We start from the raw sequence: 25,145 nt of genomic DNA on the forward strand, positions 1-25,145 counted from the left end.
CCTAGAATGTCTTTAGCACATTCTACCAACTCTTAAATGACAAAATTTTATTTTCTGTTTTATAGTTCATATGAGCCATTTCTAGACTTATTTAATTTTGTATATTGTTTTATGAGTGCCTCCTGTATGCCAGGCCCCATCTGGATGCTTTCATGGATGCTATTCATTTAGTCCTTTTGACAGTTGTTAGATGGAGAAGAGATCTTTAGTTATCTTATAAAAATCAAGTTCGTCCTTAATAGCAGATATTGTTTGTAATGATATACAAGCTTCTTCTTGAAGGCATACATTATAAATATTCTTGAATTACTTTTTAGGTTGTTTAGATGTATTTTTGAAAGATATTAGGGCAGTAGCATTATCACCATGGAGCTCTTCCAGTAAATTGATATTTATAAACAAGAGATCTCCTGAACTAGGCAGAATGTTTATTACCTTCTTAGCAACCCTTAATAAAGGTACATGAATTTTTAAAAAATTGGACATACTTATTTGTAGAATGATTAAATTATAACTATACCATATTCATTAGTTAGAAACAAGTTTGGTCATTTTTAAGTGCTTATGTCTGCTGCTGCCACTAAATGAGACATTAATGTTTGATAAGATTAGTTTTAATATGCTTCTTGGGTATATATTTGAAGTAGATAAACTTAAATTGTATTCTTTTTATCATAAAACTATTGAAGTTGTTCATTTTGTTTAAGAAAAGCACATTCGAGGGCATAAGATACTTTTTTTGAAATACGAACAGGGGTAAAATATTTTGCTAATATTTATCTCAGGACTCTTGCTAAATTTTGAGGGATTTTTTTTTTTGAGGGTTTTTGTTGTTGTTGTTGTTTTATCTCAATAGCCAGGGCAAAAGTTTACATGTGGAATGTTAAATTGTTAATAACATCATTAAGAAATCAGGTAGCTATTTTATGTAGTGTTAAAAGTAATCAGATTGAGTTAAAATGACCATATTGTACATGTTTTCTTCTTTTGCCTTAACGGCTCAGTGGCAGAGGAACAATTTAGTTCTTGAGGCTTTGTACCTAAGAGTTGTTTTAAATTTATGGAATCATTCTTGGTATTTTTTGAAAAATTCATCCCTTCCCCATTTAAAGATTATAAATGTGTAGTAGTAAAAGCTGTTCTTCAAGAAGTAAAATGTTTTATAGTGAAAACTGTTATAATAATAATGTAGTTATCATAAAGCTCCCTTAGTTGTGTTACTCTGATATATATCAAATAATGCTGTGGTTAATGCTGTATTGATTATATATTGAAGTTGTCAAATAATGCAAGACAGAGCATACCAATAGCATATGGAGTAGAAATAGGATTTGGGGGACTCTAGGGTCCAGCATTATTTATATAGTATTTCAGGGCTCTCGCACTGCTCCTAAGAGATTGTTTTGGACATTCAAGAAGGAAAAACTTTATATGAAAGGTTATAGAGACAGTAATTTGGAATTTAATGAAAAAAGTAAGATTCATAGGAATGAAAAAGAAGAATGTACACATTACTCAGGCTAAATTTATTATACCTATATTTGAATCTAGCATTTATAACTCTGAATATAAACAGTTATCTCTGTATACACAAAAATTTCTTGAGGTACTCTTCTCTTACCTGTCTTTTTTTGTTTCTTTTTTTTTTGACTTCTTTCCTTTATATTTCACTGCTGCTGTATTCTATGTGCTTCAGGCATCTAGTTCAACTTGTGCATTAGTCAGTATGGGATTCTATTAAAAGGAATAAGCAAGAAAAGAAGAATTGGCACCAAAAGGGCTTGAAGAAAGTGGTACCAAGTGAATTGCTCTTTTGTTTTTTTCTTAGATCCACATTCATCTGTTCTAACAATGAAGGAAGTGGCAGGATATACTGAGAATTGAGTGTACGGAATTTTGAAGTCAGTAGCGTTCCTAGAGCACAATTACTGTTTTTGTTTTATTACTTTTTATTATGGAAAATTTCAGATATATACAGATGGCAAAAACCTCCAGGCACTCATCAGCCAGCTTTAATAACTGTCATTTCATGGCCAGTCTTTGATGTAATTCATCCCTTGATTATTTTGAAGCAAATCCCAGGCATAGTTTCATATATAAATATTTCGCTAGCTCAGTTTTATTTGCTGTATTTTGGAATGATAGATATTCTTTGGTAATGGATCATAAAATCTTAGAATTGGAAGGTTCCGTAGAGTTAGGATTCAAATCCAGTCTGCCATCCAGTGCAAGATTCCCCCTTCAGAGTTTCCTGAGAAGCAGTTATCCTCCCCCTTTAATATCCTAGTTATGGGAAGCTAGATAAACTTAAAAAAAAAAACTTATTTAGCTGCTAGTTGCTCAAGATAACTTCAGACCAAAATGGAATGTTGCCTACTGTTTATATGTTACTGGTTAGAACAGTCTCTTTGTATACCCATTTACAGGGAGAGACTAGGTTTTTGTCTTTATTCCTGCCTCTTGTCTTACTATTGAATTTTGTTTTTTAAATTTTAACAAGAAGTGTTGGCATTTAATTTAATGTCCCAGATTAAAACTTTGGGACATTTTTGCATTTGAGAGAACCAGCTAGAAGTAGATTTTTCAGTTTTTGGCGTAATCTGTGTATCCTTTTTCTGTGTACCACCTATGCCTTTATACTTCCCTATCTTCTTTCTTTTTTTCTTCTTTTCCTTTTTTCTTTCCATTTTTTTCCTGTTATTTAGCAACTCTTATTAGTGTGGACTAAAGGAAACAAAAGGAGATGGAACCTGTGCTACGTAATTGTTCCAGTGAAGTCTTTGGCATTGGATCGTCTGTGGATTTAATGTATTCATCCATTTCTCCAATTATTCACTGATAAACTAATATCAGTTGTTTAAAATGGGTATTCTGTATGCTTTAAATAACCTTTAAATTAAAAACTAGTGCTTTTGTTTATTTCCTTTTTGGGTTTCAGCTTTAAAATGAATCTGTTGTAATTGACTAAAATAGTATATGTTTTGAAAAGTTCTATCACTATATTTGGCTTTACATATTTGAGGTGAGCAGCACTGTTAACTTTCTGTTTTCCCCATTTTTTAGGAGGAAGATATCAACTAGAGATTAAAATACCAGAAACATATCCATTTAATCCCCCTAAGGTATTGTAAGCCTATTTTTGTGCATGAACTTTTCTTGGCTCGTTTAATTAATATGTACTTTAGTGTTTATTAAAATTACAAATGTTTTAGTTGTTTACTGTGTAAATTTAGCATGGACAAGATGTCAGGTAATGACAGATGGTTTGCTTCTGGAATTAGAATGAAAAGTAAGCTTACTCAGAGGCAGCTAGTAATAACTTTAGACAGGAATAGGATGTGTATCTGACAACAGCTTAAATTCTGGGTCTGGAAAAACTTATAGTGTTCCCAAATTTAGAGAATCCTTATACAAGTCCTTATTTGCCTCAGAGAAGTATATTTTTTAGGGAAGAGAGTACTCTGACTTTATTCAACAATTATTTGAGTACTTTGTGCCAATATAGCAATAAGTAAGACTTACACTGCTGTCCTTGCTTTCATGGAGCTCATGTTCTAGTGGGGGGAAAAATGAACAAATCATTGCAACTGTGATGAATGTTAAAAGAGGAAACAGAATAATCTAGGATTGTGTATAACAAGGGGAACTAACCTAAACTTATTTTTTGACTGAATTGCTTCCTTTATGTCTTACTTTTGCTATCATCACCATTTTAGTTTAGGCATTCAGCTTTATTACTGCGCCTGTTTTGCCTATTATTTGATCACCCTTTCATCTTTGCCATACTATTCATTCTTTGCACTGCTGTTCTATAAATCTTCCTAAAGTGCAGTTTTGATCATGTTTCTTTTCTTTCCTTGTTAATAGTCTGAACTCCTTAGCTGGGCATTTAAAAGCTCCTGTAACCTGACCTTAGTCTTTTTTTCCATCCTAATCTTCTGCTGCCCTCACCCACAATATGAGTCTCTTTTTCTCCAGCCTAGATTATTTGCTGTTTGTAGGTTAATGCTTATTCTTTCACACTTCCCTGTCATTTTCACTTGAACCATTGTCCCTATCATTTAAAATTCTACTTTTCTTTTGAGGTCTAGGTAAAGTATCACTTTCTCCATTACGCTGTGCCTGTCAAAATGTTTCTCCCTCTATTCCCAATAGCATTTTATATAATTTATATAGTACCACCACAATTACAGTACCAATTAATGTATTGTATTATTTGGGGATATGTATCTTTCACTAGCTTTTGTACTCCTGAGGTCAAAGACCATGGCTTAATACACCTTTGTATTTTCTATGGCTCCTGAAAGTATAGTGTCCCTTGAGCATATGATAGTAGTCACTCAGAAAATGTTCCAGAATTCATTCATTCAGCCTACTGGTTGTCCCCCATTTAAGAATAGACACAGCAGTGGAAGTTCCAGGGTGAAGTTGAGTCACCTACCAGTTTAAGGTGCCTGTTATTCTGTTGTTTATGTATATCTATTTTCTGATAAGCCTGGTTGATGTTTTTAAATTGTGGTAAAGTATACATAACATAAAATTTACTATTTTAACCATTTTTAAGTGTGCAGTCTAGTGGCAGTTAAGCACATTCACATTGTTTTCCGTGTATCACCACCATCCATTTCCAGAACATTTTCATCTTCCCTACTAAACAATAACTCCCTGGTATTCCATGCTGGTAACCACTGTTAACATTTTTTTCTCTATGAATTTTTCCTACCCTAGGTACCTCATTTAAGTGGAATCATACGACTTTTGTCCTTCTGTACCTGGCTCATTTCACTTAGTATAATATCTTTAAGGTTCATCCATATTATAAGTTGTGGCAGAATGCCATTTCTTTTTAGGGCTTAATAGTATTCCCTTGTACATACCCACCACATTTTGTTTATCCCTTTAACCATCGATGGACATTTTGGTTGTTTCTACCTTTTAAGCCTGGTTGATTTTTTTTTTTTTTTTTTTTTTTGCCTTTTATAAAAGTAATTTGTGTTTGTTGTAGAAATTTTTTTAAAAAATAAATTTATTTATTTTATTTTTGGCTGTGTTGGGTCTTTGTTGCTGCGCGTGGGCTTTCTCTACTTGCGGCAAGCAGGGTTACCCTTCGTTGTGGCGCATGGGCTTCCCACTGTGGTGGCTTCTCTTGTTGCGGAGCATGGGCTCTGGGTGCACGGGCTTCAGTAGTTGTGGCTCGTGGGCCCCAGAGCGCAGCCTCAGTAGTTGTGGTGCATGGGCTTAGGTGCTCCGTGGCATGTGGGATCTTCCCGGACCAGGGCTTGAACCTGTGTCCCCTGCATTGGCAGGCGGATTCTTAACCACTGCGCCACTAGGGAAGCCCCTATTGTAGAAATTTGAATAGTGAAGAATTAAAAGAACATTTCTTTTTTTTCCAGTATGACCATTTGGAGATGACCACTATTAAGCTTTCATCTTACATTTGTGACTTAATTTTCATCCTTACCCTAGTTACCCTCCACTAGGTAATCTTGGTTGTCAGTGTTATCATTAGAATGAGTAGTAGTCACTTGAGGTTACTTTAATTATAGAATACTGTAAATTTAAGAAAAGAGGATTTTAAAATGTTTCGAGATAAGGATGACCTCAAAGCCTAAAAAAATTTTAATGGAAATGAGGGAAGAAAGAAAAGATCTCAAGAGAGAAAGCTCTCAACCACTATATTTTTACTATTAAATAATGATAGTAGCAGTTGTCACTTGTTTTGTGCTAGGAATTTTATATGCCTTTCCTGAAAGTCTTCATAACAGTCTTAATGAACGAGGGAACTGAGGCTTAGAGGTTAAATAGAAACTAGATCCTATAAGGCCCACTGTGCTCTACTTCTTGTTTCTAATGAGGAAGGAATAAGGGCAAAATCTCTGAAACGGTCAATATGACTCTACCAAGAACAAAAATAATCAACCACAGTTCAAATCTTACTTCTGGCATTTAACTGGCTTCTTGATTTTAGGCAAGCTATCTAACCACTGTGTGTTTCCTCATTTGTAAAATCCTTTGAAAGGATTATGAAGAGTAAAAGAGTAGTCCATTTAAAAAACAATATTTCAATAATTCTATGAAATATTTTTTCATATTTTTAACATCTCTGAAATCAGGATATATCTTTCAGTGGATGAGATGTTATAACTTAATTGGCAGAGTTTTTTTCTTTCTCAAGGTACATAAAATAACGGTGTATTGAATAATTGATGGTACCTGAGATTCAGTGAAATACAATACTTAGAACAGTGCCTGCACAGACTAAGCATGCTGTAAATATTAGCTAGCATTAACCAGTGACTACCACCCTAAGAGGCCCTTCTTGAAGTAGTCTGTTGGCTTCCCTCTGCAACGTTGTAAAATACAGTAGCATTGATGCTTAAATTTCCTCTTTAATTTGAAATTCTCATACATTACTGGTAGGAATGTAAAGTGTTGGAGCTGGCTTTGAAAAATATTTTGGTCAAAATGGTAAACGTAGAGTTACCTTATGACCTAGCAGTTCTACTTCTACAACACTTATTTCTTTTTTAAATTTATTTTTTATTGAAAAAAAAAAAAGGTTAGATGCCACAAAGTAGGTGTCAGTGCCTTAACCATATGCATGTTGTCAGGCCCCAGAGCTTCTTCCATCCTTGTCGAGGGCAGTGCTAACCTTCTCTCCTTTCATACAACACATAGCAGTTCTACTTCTAGATATCTACTCAATAGAAACGAAAACATGTCCACACAACTTGCACACAAATGTTCATACCAGCACTATTCATAACTGCCAAAAAATGGAAGTGCTCTAAATGTCCATCAACTGAATGGAAAAATTAAATGTGGTATATCCATACCACATTTGGTTATAAAAGTGCTGATATGTGCTACAAAATAGATGAACTTTCAAAACATCACGCTAAATGAAAAAGCCAGGCACAAAAAGCCACACATTGTATAATTTCATTTATATGAACATTAGAAGAGGCAAATCACAGTGAAAAAAAAGTAGACTGGTAGTTGCCTAGGGCTGGAGGAGTGTGGAGGAATGGGGAGTGACTGCTGTTGGTTACGTAGTTTCTTTTTTTAAAAAATTAATTCATTTTCAAATTGTTTATTTACAGTTTATAGAAATACAATTCGTTTATTTTAATTTTATTTTATTTATTTATTCATTTTTTCGCTGTGTTGGATCTTCGTTGCTGTGAGCAGGCTTTCTGTAGTTGCAGTGAGCGGGGGCTACTCTTCATTGTGGTGCACGGGCTTCTCATTGCGGTGGCTTCTTTTGTTGTGGAGCACGGGCTCTAGGTGTGTGGGCTTCAGTAGTTCTAGCACACGGGCTCAGTAGCTGTGGCGCACAGGCTTAGTTGCTCCACGACATGTGGGATCTTCCCGGACCAGGGCTCAAACCCGTGCCCCCTGCATTGGCAGGTGGATTCTTAACCACTGCACCACCAGGGAAGCCCAGTTGTTGTTGTTGTTTTTAAAATAAATAAATAAATAATTATTTTGCTGCGCCGGGTCTTAGTTGCGGCTTGCAGGATCTAGTTCCCTGACCGGGGGTCAGACCTGGGCTCCCTGCATTGGGAGTGTGGAGTCTTAACCACTGGACCCCCGGGGAAGTCCCTGTAGTTTCTTTTTGAGGTGTTGAAATGGTCAAAAATTAGATTTTGGTGATGGTTGCACAACTGTGAATGTACTAACCACCATGAAGTTGTGCACTTTAAAGGGGGGCAAATTATTGTCTCAATAAAATGTTTATTTCCCTCTGTAGTCTATAAATGTAAATCAAAAGTGATTGCATAGTTCTGGTTCTGTCTTAGGCACTTGATACATTATTTCATTTAATCTTTGAAATCACTATTTTATTAACACTTCCTCCTCCCACCTTTTTCAGAAAAGCAAGAAAAATGGACTAAAAACATAAGAACTGAGGTCTGTCTGATGTTTTTGCTACTAGTTCATGTTGCTCTTCAGGCCACTACTGTCTTAATTCCAGCCATACCATGTTGAAGTAACTTCAAGATTTAGAAAGGTCTTCCTTCAGTCAACCCACATTTGTCTCCCTCTGGCTTCTACCAGTTAGTTATACTTGGAATTTAGTATTCTTTTAAATATGGTACTCCTCCCATTTATGGCCGTAAGCTTTTGGAGTAGATGCTAATTAATGTTGATAAATAAGTTCTAGATATTTACTATATTAGATTTGAATTTTGACTGTTTGGTAGATAATGATGGAAAGAGTGGGGAATATTTGTGTAAATTTCTTGTATAATTATGTTCGCATATGTTTAATATGTAGCCTCAGGTTTAATTTTAAGCCTTCTGAGGTAAAAGTATTGACGTTAACTGTCATGTTCTCACTACTGTGCAGCTAAAATTGCACCCAGTTGAAAACTTACATTGTTTTATCTTAACATGGTTACAGAGTATTTTTTATTACTCTGCAATAAACTGTTGACCTGAAGAGCAGAAGGTTTAACTTCTGAACAGAGAAGATGTATCTTTGAATCAGCTGAGTATAGGATAGAAGAAGTTTGATTCAATGCATACTTTATTTATAAAATTTATTTTATTTTATTTATTTATTTTTGGCTTCATTGGGTCTTTGTTGCTGCACGCGGGCTTTCTCTAGTTGTGGCGAGTGGGGGCTACTCTTCATTGTGGTGCATGGGTTTCTCATTGTGGTGGCTTCTCTTGTTGCAGAGCATGGACTCTAGGCACGTGGGCTCAGTAGCTGTGGCTCGCGGGCTCTAGAGCGCAGGCTCAGTAGTTGTGGTGCACAGGCTTAGTTGCTCCGCAGCATGTGGGATCTTTCCGGACCAGGGCTCGAACCCATGTCCCCTGCATTGGCAGGCAGATTCTTAACCACTGCACCACCAGGGAAGCCCGCATACTTTATTTATTTATTTTTAACATCTTTATTGAGGTATAATTGCTTTACAATGGTGTGTTAGTTTCTGCTTTATAACAAAGTGAATCAGTTATACATATACATGTGTCCCCATATCTCTTCCCTCTTGCGTCTCCCTCCCTCCCACCCTTCCTATCCCACCCCTCCAGGCTGTCACAAAGCACCGAGCCAATATATCCCTGTGCCATGCGGCTGCTTCCCACTAGCTATCTACCTTACTACGTTTGTTAGTGTGTATATGTCCATGACTCTCTCTCGTCCTGTTACAGCTCACCCTTCCCACTCCCCATATCCTCAAGTCTGTTCTCCAGTAGGTCTGCATCTTTATTCCTGTCTTACCCCTAGGTTCTTCCTGACATTTTTTTTTCTTAAATTCCATATATATGTATTAGCATACGGTATTTGTCTCTCTCTTTCTGACTTACTTCACTCTGTATGACAGACTCTAGGTCTATCCACCTCATTACAAATAGCTCAATTTCGTTTCTTTTTATGGCTGAGTAATATTCCATTGTATATATGTGCCACATCTTCTTCATCCATTCATCCGATGATGGGCACTTAGGTTGTTTCCATCTCTGGGCTATTGTAAATAGAGCTACAATGAACATTTTGGTACATGACTCTTTTTGAATTTTGGTTTTCTCAGGGTATATGCCCAGTAGTGGGATTGCTGGGTCATATGATAGTTCTATTTGTAGTTTTTTAAGGAACCTCCATACTGTTCTCCATAGTGGCTGAACCAATTCACATTCCCACCAGCAGTGCAAGAGTGTTCCCTTTTCTCCACACCCTCTCCAGCATTTATTGTTTCTAGATTTTTTGATGATGGCCATTCTGACTGGTGTGAGATGATATCTCATGGTAGTTTTGATTTGCATTTCTCTAATGATTAATGATGTTGAGCATTCTTTCATGTGTTTGTTGGCCGCATACTTTATTTTTAAAGTAAGTTGTAATAATATTCTACGAATGAAAACTCCATTAAATTAGGAATACTCTAGCTCAGTGATTTGTCGAACTTACTATTGGAGATTAGGTTGTGAATTTTCCTCTTTTTCCTTTGTGTTATAAGTACTTTTATATATGAAGTTGAGTATAAATACCAATGCTAATAGCCTTCAGTGAGTCTTCCTTTCTGCACATGCATATTTAAAATAAAATAGCATTTTCTTTTGTACAATAAGTTAGTTAAAGCAGGTTTAATATTGTAACTTCCTTGAGTTCCAAGCTTGAAACTGGAAATTCCTGATGGAAATAGAGCTCACATCTACCATGAGGTGGAAGGTAAAATATTTGTTGAACTAAAGAGTGCATAAATATAGGTTGCATCCTGTGGGAGGAGATAAGATTACTGAGGATGGTGTACCAATATAAATACCTAAGAATCGTCCCCTTCCTTTATTTCAGTCTGGTAGCACTGTGTACATAGTGTTAAGATTTTTGTTTCTAAATTCTTTGAGTGCTCCTCAAAGCTAATGAGTGTTGTCAAGTTACCCAGACGTGCTAGATTAGTTTCATTTGTGAAAATAAGGAAACTTGAATTGTTATTCATATAAGTATTTTAGTACTGTAAACCATCTCATATTTGAGTCAAGTATGACTCAAGTAGGTCATAATAAATGTCTTTGTATTGTTACTTTTATACTTCATCCCTTCCAAGTTCTTTGTACATTTTTGTTGCTATAGGTCAGGGATGGTAGTACTCTGGGAGAATGTGATGAATACAATGGATATGAATTGAGCATAGAATGATGGGGTATATGTGGTTACCATTGGTAATATTAAGAGTTGAGAAAGAAGTGAAAAATCTAAGAAAGGAGATAGTTGATGATAAAGAATGACAAAGAGAGGAATAGATAAAAGAGTGCAAAACCACACAAAGAACTACTTATAGAACAGTTACTTACATCTGTACTGGTAGATAATGGAGTGGCCTCTTGAAAATTAATTTCTTTATTAGATTATCTGCAAATTCAAAGTTATTTATTTCTAACTGTAGATTGTAGTACAAAGAAATAGTTTAATAATTTCCTTGGTCCTGCATAGAAATAGTTTAATAATTTCCTTGGTCCTGCATATACACATATTTGTTTTTCATGTAGAGTCTTCAGAGAATCATGTATTGAAGATTCTTCTTTAAAAAGCAAGAACAATTCACACATCCTTAGATCATCTGCCTAAATTGTAAACCTTCTGACATCTTCAGTAGTAATTTAAAATTCTGTTTTCCTCAGGACTTCCCTGGTGGTCCAGTGGTTAAGACTCTGCATTTCCAGTGCAGGGGGCACGGTTCAATCCCTGGTCGGGGAACTAAGGTGCCACATGCTATTTGGCGTCGCCAAAATATTAAAACAAACAAACCAAAAAAGTATATATATAATAAATATTATTGCACATTCATTCAGTGTGAGGCACTTTAGATGCTTGGAATGCTCTACTAAGCAGGATAGACACCATGCATTTTAGAGAAGACCAGGCAAATAAGAAAGAGATGATAGAAGTGTGATCAAGTACTGTGACACAGGAGAAAGTACAGGGTGCTATGGGACAGGTCAGGAAGAAGTGATTATGGAAGCTGAAACTTAAATGATAAGTAGGAGTTAGCCAGGAGAAGAGGATATCAAGGTGTGTTATTGAAAGAAGAAATGTATGAAGACCCTGAGTCCAAAAAAAAATTAAAAAAAAAAATATGACTTGTTGAGCACTTGAATTGAATGTAGGGTAGATGTGAGATTTGAGAGCGAGGCTAGAATCAGTTTAATGGTGTGGGCTTACATAAACGGAATGAGAAGTCGTTAAAGGGCCTTAAGTAGAATAGTGTGACATGAATCAGGTTTGTTTTAAAGGGCTCTCTAGTTTCAGTGTGGATTGGAGGGAAGGAAACTGAAGGCAGTAAAGTCATAAACTGTTCAGTAACCCAGGTGAAGAATGATAGTCTCCTTTAAAGACATGGTGTTCTGTGGATGGAAAGAAGTAGATATCATGGAAAGCAGTAAGGTTATTTTAAGAATTAAAAAGGATCAAGGAGTGGAAAGTCTCCATTAGTTTTAAGTGTTTTGAAGTCATTGGTGAATGGAAGTGCTTTTTCAGATGGCTTGTGAGTTAGTGAGTGAATATGTGAGGAATTAAGAACAGATAGTATAGACAAGTCACAGGGAAAGAAGTGGAAGCATGATAATTCTTTTAGCTTCTTTTCATAAATAGCTTACATTTGGAGCATATATATTTTTTGAATTTTATTTTTTATATAGTCGGTTCTTAATAGTTATCCATTTTATACATATTAGTGTATAATGTCAATCCCAGTCTCCCAATTCATCACAGAGCATATATTGATGAGTTAATTTTTGCAAGGTACTAGAACATAGCTTGGTTCATAGTAATTAATCTGTTAAATGTTAAAGAATTTTGACCTAGATGACTATCATATATATGTGTCAGGTATAATCCTCCTCCTCCTCCTCCTCCTCCTCCTCCTCCTCCTCCTTCTCCTCCTTTTCCTCCTTTTCCTCCTCCTCCTCCTCCTGTTCCTCCTCCAAAAGCTCATAAGTAAGAGCTGATGAAGTAGATTTCATTTCAAGGTGATGTGATAGAGTTAGCATTTTCACACCGTTGATTTCTTATTCTTTCATGCTTAAATAAGTACACTCAGAATCTGAAATTAGATTGTGTGAGTTTGTATCTTCTGTTGCAAACTACTTACTTGATATTGGGTAAATTTCTTAAACTCTGAGCCTCAGTGCCTGGCAAATAATAGTAGGCCTTTAAATATTTGTCAAAAATTTTTTTAAAGTATTTAAGAAAAAAAGTGCTACAAAAAAATCAGGAGTAGTCTTATAGTCACTTTCTACTTCTGTTTCCATGTACTGATTTTGCTTACTTTTTCCTTCAAACCTATTCTACACCCTTCACTCTAGAAAAATTGCCATTTACTATCTATATTTTGATTTTCTGTACTACTTTATCTACCTGAATGGATCTTAGTCCATGTTAAATTTCTCATAGCATCTAACACTATGCTAGGTAATTTATAAACACCTAGTTAATTGTTGGGTTTCTTTGAGCATTTATTAAAAGGTTTAAAAAGAATGTATGTCATTGATAGCATTTGGCTCACTGAATGCTTTGTCTCCTACACCCTTCCCTTCACTTAGGCAAAATGATGCAAGTATGAGCATTTTTTTTAGCTCGAGGATTTCATTTTCTTATAGTTCTACTTAAACTATATATGTTTTACTTCTGTACTTTAAAACTCAAATGTGCTTTATATTCTAGGTCCGGTTTATCACTAAAATATGGCATCCTAATATTAGTTCCGTCACAGGGGCTATTTGTTTGGATATCCTGAAAGATCAATGGTAAGAGATTTTGAATTCACCTTCAACCCTCTCTCATATGAATTCTAAGACTGTTTAGAGTGTTAAATGTGTACTTGCCTCAAAACATAAGCATATATTATACTTTTATCTGGCAATAATTTTAAAAGTAGATGAAGTCTCTTAAGTACATAAGAGAAAATATGTTACAGTTGAAATTGGAATCCATATTTAAATAGTGATTTATTAGGTAATGTCAGATGCTAGCTTTCCATCTTGAAAAATCTTGGATTTTATTTGTCGTTTTGGTAAATTTGATTTTTTGCTGTCTCAGAAAGATATTTGTGAAAGACTAAAATAATTTAAGTATTGTGATCAGCTCTGACTTGGATGGAACGTAGACAACAAAAACGTTAAAACGTGTTAATTGAGTGCGATTAAGGTTCTAAGATTCTAAGAAGTACCTTTGTAGGTGGTATCGTCATTTGTACAGTGCTTTCACATGTTTTGTATGATTTTATCTTGGCAGTATAGTGTTTAACCACTAAGTTAAAATCGTGGCTCTGCAATTTACTCATTTTTGTGGTCTTGAGTAAATTACCTGGTCTTTTGCCTTCGTTTCCTTATTGGAAAAAATTGGGGGTTAATACCTATTTCATAGGGCTGTTGAGAAGAGTAAATGAGTTGTTTTATGTATTTCTCTTAGATTAGAGCCTGGCATATTCTAACAGTATGGATTGAACAACCAAGACGAGATATAAAAAGACATTGGGGTAGAAGAAAACAATAAGTTATGTGTTTGATTTGTTAAGAAAGGGAAAGAAATGAACCTGAATAAGCTGAAACAGGATGACAGCATTTAGCATATGGGTCACTTGGTATATTTAGTAATTGGATAAACAGACAAGAGTTGCTGGTTTTGTTTTGTTTTTCCATTCTAATAGCACACCTGAGTAAAGCCTCTCCCTCAGTAGATCATCTCTTGGGATCCAGTTTCTTGATCTGTATTCCATACTGTTAAACATTGAACATTGTGGACTAGACCTAACTTTATCTTCTGTCATTCTTTTGATTTGTGACTTCATAATTTATTGAATTTCTGTGCCTCCATGTTTTTATCTATAAAGTCATCTCGAAGACCCCTTATAGCTCTGTTGTTCAGTGATATTAATGAAAATTTGCAGTATTAGAGACATTGTCCTTTTTTTCACTTGGTTTCTAGGACATCAGTTCTTCTGTTCTCCCCTTCCTTTTCCCACTCCTAGACTTCTCAACTAGTTCCTCCCTCATCTGGAGCTTTGTACATGAGAATACCTCAGGGCTAAGTCTGCTTTTTTCCATCTATACTCATTTCCTTGGTGAGCTCATCTGATTTCATAACTTCACCGTTTATATACTTGCAACTCACATTTTCTGAACTCTAGACTCATGTCCTGCTGCCTGTTTAACATCTATACTTGAATATTTAATGGACAGCTCAAACTTAAACATGTTGGAAACTGAACTATTTCCTCAGCCCAAAATTTACTTCTTCCCCATGTTAGTTTTGGCAGCTACATCCTTGCAGTTCCTAAGGCCAAAAGTTCATCGTGATTCTTGTTCTTTCTCTGGTACCTTTATACCAGAGAAATCTGCAAATCCTGTTGTTGAAACTGCCAACATTTTAGCAGCAGTTCATTACTACTACCTTGGTCCAAAGTTGCATTGCCTCTTGCCTGGATGGTTACAGTAGCCTGTCCTTCTGCTTCTGACTTTACTCAGGCTATTCTCAGCAGACGGAATGAAACCTCCACCCCTTTGAAAACAAAACTCCACACTAAAATTTTCCACTGTCTTCTCTTTTTGCTCAGAGTTAAACCAGCAGTACTACCACTTCTGATTATCTTCCTATAAATAGTTGAAAGATTATGGTGTATATAGAGAACTTGAAATTTTGTATCAGAACACTTTTTATCAGCTATTCCCATTTCCTAAGGCAGGTCAAATAGCTGAATTTAGTCTTTTCATATCTATATTATTGAAATACTAAAAGATATCAGAGACATCAGATAAAATAGGTGAGATTGGATATCCATGGGTTTGTCAGCCGCCCCCCCACCCTTTATTGAAGTAAATTGACATTCAGTGGATATCTAAATGTCAATGTTAAGGCTAATTTGGAACAGTTATCTTAGAAAACAGTTTGTTAACCTTGGTCTTTATTAATACATGTGGATGGTGATTTACCTTTAATATTTAACAACTTATGTTAGTATGGGTTATTTCTTAACTTTGTAACTTACCCTGTGTGGAAACCATATTATGTTTTTCTGGGACACCTCTTATGACTAAAGGTGTCTGTTTACCTGGGGAAGAAAATGGCAACACGTAAAAATTGCACTCATTGATACTGCTCTTCCAAGAGACACGAACGGGCATTAAGAGAATATCTGTATGGTTGATAAGCTGCACTCAGCACCATTAGTCATCAGGGAAATGCAAATTCACATCACAATTAGGTAACACTTGTAAATGGTTCTCATGCATTGCTGGTAAGAATGTGGTTCAGCCACTCAACCAGCAGTATCTGCCAAAGCTAAATAAGTATACACCTTCACTATTGGCACAGCAGTTCTACTCCTAGGTATATATCCAAGAGAAATCCGAGAGAAATGAGTGCATATGTCCACCAAAAGACTTGTACAAGAATATTCATAGCAGACTTATTCAAACTGCAAGTCACCCAAATGTCTGTAAACAAGAGAATGGATATATAATGCTATAATCATGCAGTGGAACACTACATAGCAGTTTAAAAAAAAAAAAAGGCATGTTGACACAAACAACATGGATGATTCTCATAGACATGTTGAGTGGCAACAACCAGACACAAAGGAGTACATACTGTATGATTTCATTTTATGAAATTCAACATGAGTCAGGCTAATTTTGGGTGATAAAAACTAGGACAGTGGTGGGTAGGTAGGGTCGTGAATAACAGGGGCAAGAGTGAGGCTTTCTGAGTGCTGGAAGTACTATGTATTTTGATCTAGCTGGTGGTTACCACGGGTGTATACATATATAAAAATTCATCTAGCTGTCAAGCATTTTACTCTGATTATACCTTAACAAAAAAATATAACAAAAAAGCTGCCGTTATTTTTAAGTAGCATTCAGTGTTTCGAATGAACATAGATTATTTATTAATGATTTTCTGGAAGATCCTTAACAGACAAGTTAGTCAACAATACACACAATTTGGTGCTTACTCTACATATTAAAGGCCCCACCTATCCATATGAATGAATATTAGCCATATTAACTGTGCTTACTGATTTTTGAGATCTGAGCAAAATTAATTTACTGAAGATAGATTTATAAAATACTCACTTATTTGTATCCACTGATTAATTAAAATTAGCTAACACATTTTGAAATTTCATACTTCTGTTTGCCTTTTAGGATTTGTTTTTAATAGATTTATGCTAATATTATACATTAAATGCTAAAAATATTAATGTATGAATTTAATCAGTTTGTGAAAAGCAAAATAAATGGAATAGAAAGTTGTATTTTTGTTTGTATATTTTTTCACATTACCAAGTTTAGATTTTAAAATTTATGTAGAACAGTCAAAAAATGTACACATTTCTTTATACCATCAAAGATGTTATAGTTTCTATAGTATTTACGGTCAAAAGAATAAGTTTTGTTTTAATGTTAATTTTATTACAGCTAATTATGAAAACATTGTTATTGTTTGCCATTGGTCTTGTGTTCAGCTTTTAAAACCTTTTCAATTAGGTTTCTTTTTAGCTAATTAATTCTTAATGGTTTATGAATACCTCCCTTGCATTTATTATGAAAGTTTTCAAGCATACAGAAGACTTAAAACTTTGCTCATTGAGATTGTTACGAATTGAATCTAAAGTTACAGCTCTAGATTTTTCCTTCAGTTTTGAGAATAAGCTGTCCCTTTGCATTCCCACCAACAGTGCACAGGATTCCAATTACTCCACATCCTTGCCACCGTTATTTTCTGTTTTTTTGACAGTAGCTGTCCTAATGGATGTGAGGTGGTATCTCATTGTTTCATTTACATTTTCCTAATGATTAGTGATGTTAAGCATCTTTTCATGTGCTTATCGGCTACTGGTATATCATCTTTGGAGAAATGCTTGTTTTAAGTCCTTTCTTGGTCAGGTTTGTTTTTTGTTGTTGAGTTGAAGGAGTTCTTTATATATTTCAGGTATTAACTCCCTTGTCAGATCTATGATTTGTAAATATTTTCTCCCCATTCTGTGACTGTATTCTATTCTTTTCCTCTATTGACTTTCACTCTATTGACTGTATTCTCTGCCTAGGAAGATTTAAAAAATTTTTTCTTTTTCTTTGCACAGGAGTTTTTAATTTTGATGTAGTTATAGACCAGTTTCTCTATTTTTCTCTTTTGTTGCCTGTCCTTTGATATCCAAGAAATCATGGCCAACTGCTGTGTCGTGGACCTTTCACCCTATGTTTTCTACTAAGAGTTTTATAATAAGTTTAGTCTTAGGAATTCCCTAGAGGTCCAGTGGTTAGAACTCAGTGCCTTCACTGCCGGGGCCCTGGTTGGGGAAATAAGATCCCACAAGCCATGCGGTGCAGCCCCCCTGCAAAAAATTAGTCTTACGTTTAGGTCTTTCATCCATTTTGAGTTAATTTTTTTTCTGATATTTTTAAACATTGAAGAATAGTTAATTTACAATGTAGTGTTAGTTTCAAGTGCACAGCAAAGTGATTCAGTTATACATATATATGTATATATATATTCTTTTTATGATTCTTTTCCATTAAAAGTTATTATAAGATATTGAGTATAGTTCCCTGTGTTGAGTTAGTTTTTATATATAAGGCATGGCAAAGGTCCACCTTCACTCTTCTGAGAGCTCATTAAGTTGTTGTTTGTTTTTCCTATCATAGTAGCTTTATTTATTTATTTATTTTAGCATCTTTATTAGAGTATAATTTCTTTACACAGTGGTGTGATAGTTTCTGCTTTATAACAGAGTGAAGTAGCTGTACATATACATATATCCCCATATCTCCTCCCTCTTGCGTCTCCCTCCCACCCTCCCTATCCCACCCCTCTAGGTGATCACAAAGCACTGAGCTGATCTCCCTGTGCTATGTGGCTGCTTTGCACTAGCTATCTATTTAATTTAATTAATTTATTTATGTTTTAATTTCTTGGAGTATAGTTGATTTACAATGTTGTATTTCAGGTGTACAGCAAACTGAATCAGTTATAGATATACATGTATCCAACATTTTTGGCAAATTAAGAAAAAATGATAATGTTAGGAGAAATTGGGAGCTTCCTCCTTTTTCTTTTTTAATTTTTTTTTTACTGTTGAAGAAGAATATTATTTTCTCTCCTTGTGCCAGTGCTTTTCTTTTTTTTAATTTTAAAATTTAATTTTATTTTTCTATACAGCAGGTTCTTCTTAGTCATCAATTTTATACATATCAGTGTATACATGTCAATACCAATTGCCCAATTCATCACACCACCATCCCCACCCCTCCGCGGCATCCCCCCCTTGGTGTCCATACGATTGTTCTCTACATCTGTGTCTCAACTTCTGCCCTGCAAACCGGTTCATCTGTACTGTTTTTCTAGGTTCCACATACATGCGTTAATATACGATATTTGTTTTTCTCTTTCTGACTTCACTCTGTATGACAGTCTCTAGATCCACCCATGTCTCAACAAATGACCCAATTTCGTTCCTTTTTATGACTGAGTAATATTCCATTGTATATATGTACCACATCTTCCTTATTCATTCGTCTGTCGATGGGCATTTAGGTTGCTTCCATGACCTGGCTATTGTAAATAGTGCTGCAATGAACGCTGGGGTGCATGCGTCTTTTTGAATTATGGTTGTCCTAGGGTATATGCCCACTAGTGGGATTGCTGGATCATATGGTAATTCTATTTTTAGTTTTATAAGGAACCTCCATACTGTTCTCCATAGTGGCTGTATCAATTTACATTCCCACCAGCAGTGCAAGAGGGTTTCCTTTTCTCCACACCTTCTACAGCATTTGTTTGTAGATTTTCTGATGATGCCCATTCAGACTGGTGTGAGGTGATACCTCATTGTAGTTTTGATTTGCATTTCTCTAATAATTAGTGATATTGAGCAGCTTTTCATGTGCTTCTTGGCCATCTGTAGGTCTTCTTTGGAGAAATGTCTGTTTAGGTCTTCTGCCCATTTTTGGATTGGGTTGTTTTTTTTTTTAATCTTGAGGTGCATGAGCTGTTTATATATTTTGGAGATTAATCCTTTGTCCGTTGATTTGTTTGCAAATATTTTCTCCCATTCTGAGGGTTGTCTTTTGGTCTTGTTTATGGTTTCCTTTGCTGTGCAAAAGCTTTGAAGTTTCATTAGGTCCCATTTGTTTATTTTTGTTTTTATTTCCTTTACTCTAGGAGGTGGATCAGAAAGGATCTTACTGTGATTTATGTCAGAGTGTTCTTCCTATGTTTTTCTCTAAGAATTTGATGGTGCCCGGTCTTACATTTAGGTCTCGAATCCATTTTGAGTTTATTTTTGTGTATGGTGTGAGGGAGTGTTCTAATTTCATTGTTTTACATGTAGCTGTCCAGTTTTCCCAGCACCACTTATTGAAGAGACTGTCTTTTCTCCATTGTATATCCTGGCCTCCTTTGTCATAGATTAGTTGACCATAGGTGCGTGGGTTTATCTCTGGGCTTTCTGTCTTGTTGCATTGATCTTTGTTGCTGTTTTTGTGCCAGTACCATACTGTCTTGATTACTATAGCTTTGTAGTATAGTCTGAAATCAGGGAGTCTGATTCCTACCGCTCTGTTTTTTTCCCTCGACTGCTTTGGCTGTTCGGGGTGTTTTGTGCCTCCATACAGATTTTAAGATTTTTGTTCTAGTTCGTAAAAAATGCCATTGGTAATTTAATAGGGATTGGATTGAATCTGTAGATTGCTTTGGGTAGTATAGTCATTTTCACAATATTGATTCTTCCAATCCAAGAACATGGTATATCTCTCCATCTGTTGGTATCATCTTTAATTTCTTTCATCAGTGTCTTATAGTTTTCTGCATACAGGTCTTTTGTCTCCCTAGGTAGGTTTATTGCTAGGTATTTTATTCTTTTTGCTGCAGTGGTAAATGGGAGTGTTTCCTTAATTTCTCTTTCAGATTTTTCATCATTAGTGTATAGGAATGTAAGAGATTTCTGTGCATTAATTTTGTATCCTGCAATTTTACCAGATTCATTGATTAGCTCTAGTAGTTTTCTGGTGGCATCTTTAGGATTCTCTATGTATAGTATCATGTCATCTGCAAACAGTGACAGTTTTACTTCTTCTTTTCCAATTTGTATTTCTTTTTCTTTTCTGATTGCCACGGCTAGGACTTCCAAAACTATGTTGAATAATGGTGGTGAGAGTGGACATCCTTGTCTTATTCCTGATCTTAGAGGAAATGCTTTCAGTTTTTCACCAAGGAGAATGATGTTTGCTGTGGGTTTATTTTATATGGCCTTTATTATGTTGAGGTAGGTTCCCTCTATGCCCACTTTCTGAAGAGTTTTTTTTTTTTTTTTTTTTTTTTTTTTTTTTTTTTTTTTTTTTAACTCATAAATGGGTGTTGAATTTTGTCAAAAGCTTTTCTGCATCTATTGAGATGATCATATGGTTTTTCTCCTTCAGTTTGTTAATATGGTGTATCACATTGATTGATTTGCATATACTGAAGAATCCTTGCATCCCTGGGATAAATCCCACTTGATCATGGTTTATGATCCTTTTAATGTGTTGTTGGATTCTGTTTGCTAGTATTTTGTTGAGGATTTTTGCATCTGTATTCATCAGTGTTATTGCTCTGTAATTTTCTTTTTTTGTAGTATCTTTGTCTGGTTTTGGTATCAGGGTGATGGTGGCCTCATAGAGTAAGTTTGGGAATGTTCCTTCCTCCGCAATGTTTTGGAAGAGTTTGAGAAGGATGGGTGTTGGCTGTGCTCTAAATGTTTGATAGAATTCACGTGTTATGAAGCCATCTAGCCCTGGACTTTGTTTTGTTAGAAGATTTTTAATCACAGTTTCAATTTCATTACTTGAGATTGTTCTGTTCATATTTTCTATTTATTCCTGGTTCAGTCTTGGAAGATGATACCTTTCTAAGAATTTGTCCATTTCTTCCAGGTTGTCCATTTTATTGGCATAGAGTTGCTTGTAGTAGCCTCTTAGGATGCTTTGTATTTCTGCGGTGTCTGTTGTAACTTCTCCTTTTTCATTTCTAATTTTATTGATTTGAGTCCTCTTCCTCTTTTTCTTGATGAGTCTGGCTAATGGTTTGTCAATTTTGTTTATCTTCTCAAAGAGCCAGGTTTTAGTTTTATTAATCTTTGCTATTATTTTCTTTGTTTCTATTTCATTTATTTCTGCTCTGATCTTTATGATTTCTTTCCTTCTGCTAACTTTGGGTTTTGTTTGTTCTTTGTTCTCTAGTTCCTTTAGGTGTAAGTTTAGATTGTTTATTTGAGATTTTTCTTGTCTCTTTCGGTAGGCTTGAGTAGCTATAAACTTCCCTCTTAGAACTGCTTTTGCTGAATCCCATAGGTTTTGGATCGTCATGTTTTCATTGTCACTTGTCTCTAGGTATTTTTGATTTCCTCTTTTGATGTCTTCAGTGATCTCTTGGTTATGTAGTAACGTATAGTTTAGCCTCCATGTGTTTGTGTTTTTTTAATGGTTTTTTCCCTGTAATTCATTTCTAGTCTCATAGCGTTGTGGTCCGAAAAGATGGTTGATATGATTTCAGAGTTTTAAATTTACTGAAGTTTGATTTGTGACCCAAGATGTGATCTGTTCTGGAGAGTGTTCCATGCGCACTTGAGAAGAAAGTGTAATCTGCTGTTCTTGGATGGCATGTCCTATAAATATCGATTAAATCTATCTGGTCTGTTGTGTCATTTAAAGCTTTTGTTTCTGTATTAATTTTCTGTTTGGATGATGTGTCCATTGGTGTAAGTGAGGTGTTAAAGTCCCCCACTATTATTGTGTTACTGTTGATTTCCTCTTTTGTAGCTGTTAGCAGTTGCTTTATGTATCGAGGTGCTCCTATGTTGGGTCTATATATAATTATTATATCTTCTTGGATTGATCCCTTGATCATTATGTAGTGTCCTTCCTTGTCTCTTGTAACATTCTTTATTTTAAAGTCTATTTTATCTTATATGAGTATTGCTACTCCAGCTTTCTTTTGATTTCCATTTGCATGGAATATCTTTTTCCATCCCCTCACTTTCAGTCTGAATGTGTCCCTAGGTCTGAAGTGGGTCTCTTGTAGACAGCGTATATATTGGTCTTGTTTTTGTATCCATTCAGGAAGCCTGTGTCTTTTGGTTGGAGCATTTAATCCATTCATGTTTAAGGTAATCATCGATATGCATGTTCCTATGACCATTTTCTTAATTGTTCTGGGTTCGTTTTTGTAGGTCCTTTTCTTTTGTGTTTCCCACTTAGAGAGGTTCCTTTAGCATTTGTTGTAGAGCTGGTTTGGTAGTGCTGAATTCTCTTAGCTTTTGCTTGTCTATAAAGCTTTTGTGATTTCTCCATCGAATCTGAATGAGATCCTTGCTGGGTAGAGTAATCTTGGTTGTCAGTTCTTCCCTTTCATCACTTTAAGTATATCATGCCACTCCCTTCTGGCTTGTATTGTTTCTGCTGAGAAATCAGCTGTTTACCTTATGGGAGTTCCGTTGTATGTTATTTGTCGTTTTTCCCTTGCTGCTTTCAATAATTTTTCTTTGTCTTTAATTTTTGCCAGTTTGCTTAATATGTGTCTTGGCGTGTTTCTCCTTTGGTTTATCCTGTATGGGACTCTCTGTGCTTCCTGGACTTGGCTGGCTATTTGCTTTCCTATGTTAGGGAAGTTTTCGACTATAATCTCTTCAGATGTTTTCTCTGGTCCTTTCTTTCTCTTTTCTCCTTCTGGGACCCCTATAATGCAAGTGTTGTTGTGTTTAATGTTGTCCCTGAGATCTCTTAGGCTGTCTTCATTTCTTTTCATTCTTTTTTCTTTATTCTGTTCCGCAGCAGTGAATTCCATCATTCTGTTTTCCAGGTCACTTACCCGTTCTTCTGCCTGTTATTCTGCTATTGATTCCTTCTAATGTAGTTTTCATTTCAGTTATTTTATTTTTCATCTCTGTTTGTTTGTTCTTTAATTCTTCTAGGTCTTTGTTAAACATTTCTTGCATCTTCTCGATCTTTGCCTCCATTCTTTTTCTGATGACCTGTATGATCTTCACTATCATTATTCTGATTTCTCTTTCTGGAAGGTTGCCTATCTCCCCTTCATTTAGTTGTTTTTCTGGGTTTTTATCTTGTTCCTTCATCTGGTACATAGCCCTCTGCCTTTTCATCTTGTCTATCTTTCTGTGAATGTGGTTTTTGTTCCACAGGCTGCAGGATTGTAGTTCTTGCTTCTGCTGTCTGCCCTGTGGTGGATGAGGCTATCTTAGAGGCTTGTGCAAGTTTCCTGATGGGAGGGACTGTTGGTTGGTAGAGCTGACTGTTGCTCTGGTGGGCAGAGCGCAGTAAATGTTTAGTCTGCTTGACTGCTGATGGGTGGGGCTGGGCTCCTTCCCTGTTGGTGTTTGGCCTGAGGCAACCCAACACTGGAGCCTACCCAGGCTCTTTGGTGGGGCTAATGGTGGACTCTGGGAGGGCTCAGGCCAAGGAGTGCTTTCCAGAACTTATGCTGCCAATGTCCTTGTCCCCTCGTTGAACCACAGCCACCACCCTCCCTCCCCCGCCCCGGCCTCTGTAGGAGACTCTTCAGCACTAGCAGGTAGGTCTGGTTCAGTATCCCCTGGGATCACTGCTCCTTCCCCTGGGTCCCGATGCACACAGCACTTTGTGTGTGCCCTCCAAGCGTGGAGTCTCCGTTTCCCCTGGTCCTGTCGAAGTCCTGCAATCAAATCCCACTAGCCTTCAAAGTCTGATTCTCTAGGAATTCCTCCTCCCGTTGCTGGAACCCCAGGTTTGGAAGCCTGACGTGGGGCTCAGAACCTTCACTCCAGTGGGTGGACTTCTGTGGTATAAGTGTTCTCCAGTCTGTGAGTCACCCACCCAGCAGTTATGGGATTTGATTTTACTGTGCTTGCGCCCCTCCTACTGTCCCTTTGTGGCTTTTCCTTTGTCTTTAGATGTGGGGTATCTTTTATGGTGAGTTCCGTGTCTTCCTGTCGATGATTGTCAAGCAGCTAGTTGTGGTTCTGGTGTTCTCACAAGAGAGAGAGCACATCCTTCTATTCCGCCATCTTGGTTCAGGGCCCTAGCTATCTATTTTACATTTGGTAGTTTATATATGTCCATCCCACTCTCTCACTTTGTCCCAGCTTACACTTCCCCCTCCCAGTGTCCTCAAGTCCATTCTCTATGTCTGCGTTTTTATGCCTGTCCTGCCCCTAGGTTCTTTAGAACCTTTTTTTTTTTTTTAGATTCCATATATATGTGATAGCATACAGTATTTGTTTTTCTCTTTCTGACTTACTTCACTCTGTATGACAGACTCTAGGTCCACCCACCTCACTACAGATAACTCAATTTCATTTCTTTTTATGGCTGAGTAATATTCCATTGTATATATGTGCCACATCTTTATCCATTCATCTGTGGATGGACACTTAGGTTGCTTCCATGTTCTGGCTATCGTAAATAGTAGAGCTCATTAAGTTGTAAAGAATAATGTTTATTGCCTTGTTGAGTTGTAAACATATTTGTTTTTATTGTAAATAAAAATTATTGAGTTTAATAGTTGTTTTAGTATATACAATTAAATACTCTTTGAAGATTTTTCTTCCATATTCAGATACATTTCCTTGAAATAATTTTATTTTATTTATTTATTCTCTTGGCCA

The 25,145-nt window shown here is 35.9% G+C and overlaps 1 protein-coding gene and 1 non-coding gene across 5 annotated transcripts in view; one reads left to right on the plus strand and one right to left on the minus strand.

The window, feature by feature from the left end:
- Window positions 1-25,145, plus strand: part of UBE2K (ubiquitin conjugating enzyme E2 K) — a 79,572-nt gene that overhangs the window by 42,161 nt on the left and 12,266 nt on the right. For all 4 annotated transcript variants that reach the window (XM_032632478.1, XM_032632480.1, XM_032632477.1 and 1 more), the window contains 2 exons: window positions 3,064-3,122; window positions 13,175-13,257. In XM_032632478.1, the coding sequence (XP_032488369.1) occupies window positions 3,064-3,122; window positions 13,175-13,257 (142 nt within the window). The remainder of the gene's footprint in view (window positions 1-3,063; window positions 3,123-13,174; window positions 13,258-25,145) is intronic.
- On the minus strand, window positions 6,552-6,677 carry LOC116754846. Its single transcript, XR_004350180.1, has one exon. It is a non-coding gene; the product is annotated as a U6atac minor spliceosomal RNA (small nuclear RNA).

The sequence above is a fragment of the Phocoena sinus genome, chromosome 5 (assembly GCF_008692025.1).
Source record: "Phocoena sinus isolate mPhoSin1 chromosome 5, mPhoSin1.pri, whole genome shotgun sequence".
Taxonomy (NCBI): Eukaryota; Metazoa; Chordata; class Mammalia; order Artiodactyla; family Phocoenidae; genus Phocoena; species Phocoena sinus.